This window comes from Anneissia japonica, unplaced genomic scaffold, assembly GCF_011630105.1.
Source record: "Anneissia japonica isolate Jap-2015-1 unplaced genomic scaffold, ASM1163010v1 scaffold1302_len1884557_cov193, whole genome shotgun sequence".
Lineage (NCBI taxonomy): Eukaryota > Metazoa > Echinodermata > Crinoidea > Comatulida > Comatulidae > Anneissia > Anneissia japonica.
Genome location: NW_022736804.1, coordinates 67,010 through 74,576, shown reverse-complemented (window position 1 = coordinate 74,576; position 7,567 = coordinate 67,010). Strand labels below are relative to the sequence as shown.

At 35.2% G+C, this 7,567-nt stretch overlaps 1 protein-coding gene across 3 annotated transcripts in view; it reads right to left on the bottom strand.

Annotated features, from left to right (window-relative positions):
• Positions 1 to 7,567, bottom strand: part of LOC117116849 — a 30,788-nt gene that overhangs the window by 18,620 nt on the left and 4,601 nt on the right. For all 3 annotated transcript variants that reach the window (XM_033260940.1, XM_033260939.1, XM_033260942.1), the window contains exons 2-3: positions 5,818 to 5,947; positions 5,431 to 5,518 (exon numbers count right to left, since the gene is read on the bottom strand). In XM_033260940.1, the coding sequence (XP_033116831.1) occupies positions 5,431 to 5,518; positions 5,818 to 5,947 (218 nt within the window). The remainder of the gene's footprint in view (positions 1 to 5,430; positions 5,519 to 5,817; positions 5,948 to 7,567) is intronic.

The window sequence follows — 7,567 nt, the reverse complement described above, 5'->3', positions numbered from 1 at the left end:
AGATGTGTATAAGAGACATATATTATATATATAATACTACTAATATATTATATTTATTATATATATTATTATATTATATATATATTGATGATGATAATTAAAATAATGATGATAACGATGATTATAAGAATAACAATGACAATAACAATAACAAATGAAAAAAGCAAGAAACAAAACAAAAACTATAACGATAACAAAAACTATAACAATAACATAACAATAACAATGAAAACAATCTATCTAACTGAACAAATGGCAAATGAGGTCTTTGAAGTTAACGTTCTTACTTTAAAGAATGAAACTAACTTTGTTTAGCTATAGATTAAATTGTTTCTTGTCTTGTTTTGATTGAACATTGGAATAATATCGTTGTTAGTTAATCTCAAGCGAATGAAGACAATTGTATCTTAGTTAAAAAGTATACATATTATGTTGCAATATTGATGCCGCTAATTCATCCCAGGCATCCCGTTTCACTTCCTATAATAGGAAGCCGATAATTGCATCATAATAACAATACTGATTTTTTTTTGTAGTTAATCAATTTTGTTTAAAGGTACTTTATTGTAGAGTCCATTGATGGTATGTTGTTCATGCAATTGTTTTTCCTTGTAATGTTTTTCGGGGGGCTACCTGCCTCATCACCAGCACAAGTGTTTATTTCCTTTATACTTAAGAATTTCATGATTTGTTTTATAATTTTGTTACCTTATACCGTACTTGTGGCTAAGAATCTTAACTTGTTTGTTTTCGTTCATGTTGAACGCACTAAATAATTTTGGAGTGCCACCTATCTGAAGGTGTATGTTCTAATAAATATATTATTATTAGAGAGCTTTCGATTTGCCCGACGACGCGACGCTAGAACTGAATCACTCATGCGTGACCGTCCTACGTTCTTCTCTTCATACGTAGATTTGGCAATGACAATGACAATGACAAAACTTTATTTCTTATTCGACCCCTTTCGGGGTATGAGAGAACATTCTTTGTCATATGATCATACAAAATAATTGGTCAGCTTACACTGCATGACTAATAAAGTTGACAATAACAATAATATGGCTAAGTAAAAACAATATTTTAGCCAAACAAACACAATATCTTGTGAATAAATTGAGCAAGTTTCGAAACTGTTTTTTTTTATCTGGTATTAAACAATTGGTGCATTTTATTTTGATTAGGTCTAGTGTAATAATATTTTTAATAGACTTTCGGACATAATAATTGTAATTGCAAAATTGCGTTCTATAATCACGCGGCTGCGAGTCTCACATGCGCAGATGATTTTATGTAACGTCATTACGTTCTACGGCACCGGGCCTAAAGTAGGTCATGACACAGATTGTCTGCCTTGAGATGATGGAAATTACATTAGTATACTGTAGTGTAAACTGTGTAATTGGAAATCTCCTTTAACTACAATCAAATTACTTCCTATCGAATTGTCTATTAATGTTTTTACAGGGCACAACGAAGAAAGAATGTTGTGTTTTCAATCAAAATAAACTGATTCTGGTTGATTCATACTGTGCACCGGCAAATTGCATCCTACTGATCAAACTAAACATGATTGAATACTACGTCACTTGCAAACCTCATTGTTTGCAAGTGCGGTTTGTGATGTACGGTATGTCCTATAGAAGCATCCGCCCGTTGCTCAGGCATTGTTCTTCTTGGAGGGTGACAACCCACGATCCACACTCCCCAATACCCGGTCACATGGCCATGACTCATAGTCACATGCGGGCTCGGCGGATGTTTTGCTAAACTAATTGCACGTTAAACCAGCTCCGCTATCCGCGTTCAGCTATCCCGGTATATCTGAGTCAAGGTTTCTTGATTAAAAAAGGAAACTTTACATTTATAAACCAGAACACCATCCATAGATCAATTATTAATGCATTGTGGATAACTTAACAATAGCAAATGTGAGTGAAGGCGACTATACAGCTGGACATTTTTAAGAGTTGTATCTTGATTTCTTAATTTCATTTCGAATGAACGATTATTTTAAGAACAAAAATATTTGATATTTTTGAACCATGTCACTATTACAGGGTCTCAGTATAAAATAAAAAAGTGTGATTTTCAAATCATAATAATTAGTTTACATAGGCCTATCCATTATTCAAATAAAATTAAAGAATAATTTGATTATAAATAAAACAAACTTATTTGTAGGCCTGCAAAATGATAAATTGCAAATGTTGGCTTGCTAATAGATTATCATTTTTATTTATTTATCCTACGTTCATGTTTATTGCTGTGAGCCCGCATGCTAAATAAAGTTTTTTTTTTTATAAATGTAAACACCTAGGCCTACTAAATTGTATTTGCACTATGGAGTTCATACGTCACATGATGTGAAAACAAAATTGCAAATGTTACGGTAATTTAAAATTATCATTTTTATTTACGGAAGATAGAAACTATTAAAATCCCACGGTCATGTTTATTGCTGTGAGCCCGCACATATATAAATAATGCTTTTTAGAAATGTAAACAGACCTACTACCTGCTATTTACACTATGGAGTTCATGCTGTTTATACTATACATAGACCTACGTCACGTGCAGCAGTTGCTCTAAGATATATATTGAAGGAGGGGAGGACAAAGTATCGGACAGGAGTCTCATATTTCAACAAAAGCAGAGAGAGCCACAGGACCGCCGTCTAAATCCAGGGACAAAGCTCCTTTTTGGGCCTAGAGAACAGATCCCCCACGTCGGGGAGAGCGGCTGCCCCCCCCCCCCCCCCCCCGGTCGGGGAGAAAAAGCACGATTTGTCGGGGAGAAAAAAATTAGGCCTATACCGGTATGTATTTTCTACATATTAATTAGTAGGCTCAAAATTCGATTAGACAAGCCTTTGAAACCCCTAAATTTTTAAAATTTTCGGGAGCTTTGCACCCTGGACCACTTTGGAAACCTTTTAATCGAAGCTCGACTACGCCCACATTGATTTCGTTGGGGACCTCTCCCCCCACCAGTCGGGCAAATCCTGGCGCCACCCCTGCTAGAGAACCTGATCTATGTTGAGCAATTTTTAATTTGTTCTTAGAGGTTATGGAACTCATTCATGTAATTATCATTTCGTTTTCAAGTCGTGGCCGACGTGGGAGAAGGTATAATGTGTAATAATTATAAGTAAAACAAACAAAAATGATGTGAATACAATATTGCAAATGTTAATTGGTTAACAAATAATCATTTCTATTTACGGAAGATAGAAACTATTAAAATCCCACGTTCATGTTTATTGATGTGAGCCCGCGCATGCTAAATAATTTTAGAAATGTAAACAGGCCTCTACCTGCTATTTACACTGGAGTAAATGCTGTTTATATTATACATACGTCACATGCAGTAGTTGATCTATACATTTAGTAGATTCTAAAATTGATAAAATAATTGAAACATCTAAATTGTCGAAATTTTCGGGGCCTCGTCCCTGGGCCACATTCGAAATATTATAGAGTCCCCCAAATTTAAAATGCGGGGGTGTTCCCCCGTCCCCACCGATCGGCACCCATGCCAGGGACAAGCACTTTGGGGGCACAGAGAACCTGATCTATGCTGGACTGTTTCTAATGGTTATGGAATTCATTCATGTAATTATCATTTCGTTTTCAAGTAGTGGCCGACGCGGGGGAATGAATAATGTGTGGGCCTAATCTTTATAAATAAAACAAATTCATTTTTAAAAAATGATGTGAATACAAAAATGCAAATATTAATTTGCTAATAAATTATCATTTTTATTTACGGAAGATAGAAACTATTAAAATCCCACGTTTATTGCTGTGAGAGTGAGCCCGCACATATCTAAATAATGCTTTTTAGAAATGTAGGCCTAAACAGTTCTACTACCTGTTATTTACATTATGGCATTCATGCTGTTTATATATTATACACGTCACATATAGCATTTACTCTAAAATATATATTGAAGGAGGGGGCAGGACAAAGCTGTCGGAACGGAGTCTCAATGTCAACAAAGAACAGAGGGCCACAGAACCCCATCTAGAGGGACTAAGCCTTTTTGGGCCCAGAGAACTTGAACTGTTGGGCTATTTTTTATTTGTTCTGAGAGGTTATGGAACTCAAATTCGTCCGATTTTTTTAAATTTCAGATTATTTGCTGATGATACAAATCTATTTAAATCATTTATTGGTAATACTTTAGATCTTGACGAGGTTAATTATCATTTTAAAAACGTCATAGAATGGTGCAATGCTAACAAATTAACAATAAATGCAGATAAAACAAACTACATACACTTTCAGTCAAAAAGTTTTACTACATCTGGTTCTCTTAAAATGGATTCAAGTTTAATCTCTGAATGTAATTCTGTTTCTTTCGTTGGAGTTAAGCTTGATAAGCATCTTAATTTTAAGGAACATATACATTACGAAAACAATAAAATTTAAGAAAAAGTTGGTATTTTATTTAAGTTACGGCACTTTGTCCCTGAGCAAACATTGATTATGCTTTATAATTCTTTTATATTACCTAATCTGATTTATGGTATTGAGGTATGGGGCAACACATACAATTCATACCTACAAATACTTTTACGCACTCAAAAAATATGTGTCAGATGTATTACATTTTCAGATCTTAAAGCCCATTCTGCACCTTTATTTTATAATCTTTAAATTCTAGACATATATAGAGTACATAAATTATTTATTTTAAATTTTATCTCTGACCTTTTTAACAATAGATTGCCACATACTTTAACAGACTACTTTAGTAACTTAACCATACCCATAGAACAAGACTTAACCGTGATTACAATTTAGCCATTCCCAGCTGCAGAACCAATTTAGGTCAATTCAGAATCTCTTATAGGCCTACTGGTGCTAAATTGTGGAATCCCTTGCCATTTGAGTTGAAAGAGACCACCTCAAGAACAAATTTTGTTTCAAAAATTAAAGACATTTTGTTTAATAAATATTAAGTATGATGCCTTTTACATCTTTTTTAATACTATTAATTTATATTTTATCATATGTATTAATGTTTAATTTGAAAGGGGCTCAAGCTCGATTAGCTTTGGCTATTTTTCTTGGCTCCTATTGCATACTATCGTACATGTATTCTTTTTTGTTCTTTTGTATGCAATAAAGAGAAATAATAAAAATAATCATTATTTTCATGTTATTATCATTTCGTTTTGGGTCGTGGCTGACACGGAAAGTGGCTTGATCTGCCAAATGGACTGTAACCTCTCCTGGCACTCCAATATAGCGCCGCTCGTATGCAGACTGCCGCTTTTGCATGACTATGCTCAAAGTGTGTATCTTTGAGCATAAACAAGAATGCAAGATAATATACCGTACATTGATAAATTCATGACAAATATTACAAAAATCAACAAACAAGTTGATGGCAAAATTAAGCATGATGATATACTCGCTGACCTGTGACCTTCGTCTCCCTGCCTAATGATCAAGTGATCTGATTCGTATTCCCGGAATTCGCAGTTTCGTATAATATCCTTTAATGTTTCTGAAAGCAGATATTGTGGTTACAATAAATTACATTACTAAACAAACAGATCTCCTTAATGATGTTTTGGAAAAAATAAAATGTAAATGTCAACAAATGTCAAATAAATTGCCCATAATTTTGTGTAGAGGAAATCAAATAATTGGATTAGACAAATATTCTAAGGCAACAAACTAGTAAGATTTATGATTGATAAATGAAAGTATATTCCTATCATAAAAACGAAGTGGCATGTGATTTGAAAGTTTATTTAGTGTGTTCAAAGGGCAAAACATGAAAGCTCTTAATACATAGCTTACCTTTTTGCAATTTCTTGAATAAATCTGACCTCACTTGAAACCAGGGTACGAGGACATTAATGTCATTTTCTTTCCGTACACTTGGACGCGCTGAAAGCACACTCACCACCTTCTCATACATATGCGACATCTGGAAGTACAGTACACAATACAATACTAATATGAATATAAAGGCTTTCATTCGTTCTCCATCTTTCATAGTCATTTTGCTACTAACGTCTTCTATTTCTATAGAATGATTACTTTATCTTTAGGTAAAGAAAACTGTCAGAATTCAATAGTTTAATTTCCAGGACATGAAGGGTCTTTAAAAAGGAACCAACAGCTGAATTCGCACAGGATCCGAACCAAAATTCGGACCGCGTGTCCAATGCGCTGAACGCCAGCGTCACTATTCTTACACACACTGATCAGGTTCGCTGTGGGCACGTCACAATGGTCAGGTTCACACGAGAGCCCTGGTATCCGGATTGGGAGCTAACCGTTAGCGCTAACCTTTGCACTCGTGTGTGAACGTCCGATCGGTTAGCGCTAATCAGGGACGTATCCAGGGTGGGGGGGGGGAGCCGTGGGAGCCGCGGCTCCCCCCGCCTTTGTACACAGTGTTAACATTTTGAAGCTTATTCTTGAGCCAATACAAATTCTTTCCTGGGATCACTCAATGAATACTTCTATAACATATAAATATGCATCAGTACACGTTATACATAGGCCTAATAGAACACATATGATGATGATGATGACGACGATAGTAATAATTGAGAATAATATTAATAGCAATAAAAAGTAAAGAAAATTGTGCTTAATGCGAAAAAAAAAAGTTGTGATTTGTTGATCATAATATAGTTAAAGCTTAGTAAGCTGTCCTGGATACCGGTATTAAGTAGATTCCCGATAAAAGATAATGAGAAAATTGTTGGCGTTTCATTTTGACTATATGGTGATGTGATGATGATGAATTTTACTATATAAAAGTGTCATTTCCGGCCATCTCGAGAGGTACTATTTCCTCAAATTTTCTCACCTCAGCCCCAGCCATGGTGGGGCTGAGGTGGTTGTGAAATCACGTCCAGTACATACTCAAGGACAATGTTTCTAAGCTTTGTTTTCTATGGTATATCACACACAAGAATAAGATCTCTATGGTTGTAAAAAATAAAAGATTTTGACTAATTTTGATGTGATGATGATGAATTTTACTAAAAGTGTCATTTCTGGTCATCTAGAGGTACTATTTTCTCACCTCAGCTCCAACCATGGTGGGGCTGAGGTGGGTGTCGACTCACAGAATGCCCTCCCCTCCACCTTTCAAAACAGATCTGTGCCCTTCCTTGGGTATGACATTAAACTCCATCGAGTCGGCTCCTGATGTATGTCTTAGTGAGTGCTGTTAATTGTTTTTAGGATGTGATCTTTTTTTTTGTGTCCATTTTTCGTGATTATGACTATTTTAGATGAAGAATGTTTTGAGCGGAGGTGGATTCAAACCCCCTCCCCCTTCATTTTTTTAAGAAAAAAAATATATATTCAAATTGAAGTGCGAGAGTGTAATTTCCGGCCATCTAGAGATGCCCTAATCATAAATTCTCTTACCTCAGCCCCAACCATGGTGGGAATGAGGTGGGTGGTTTCTCGGTCTGTGAAAGTCCCTCCCTGGTTCACCCCACATTCGAATTCCTGGATCTGCCATTGTTGATTTATTATATAATTATTTTTGCGCATATTTATAATGCGTCTATTGCAATTTTCA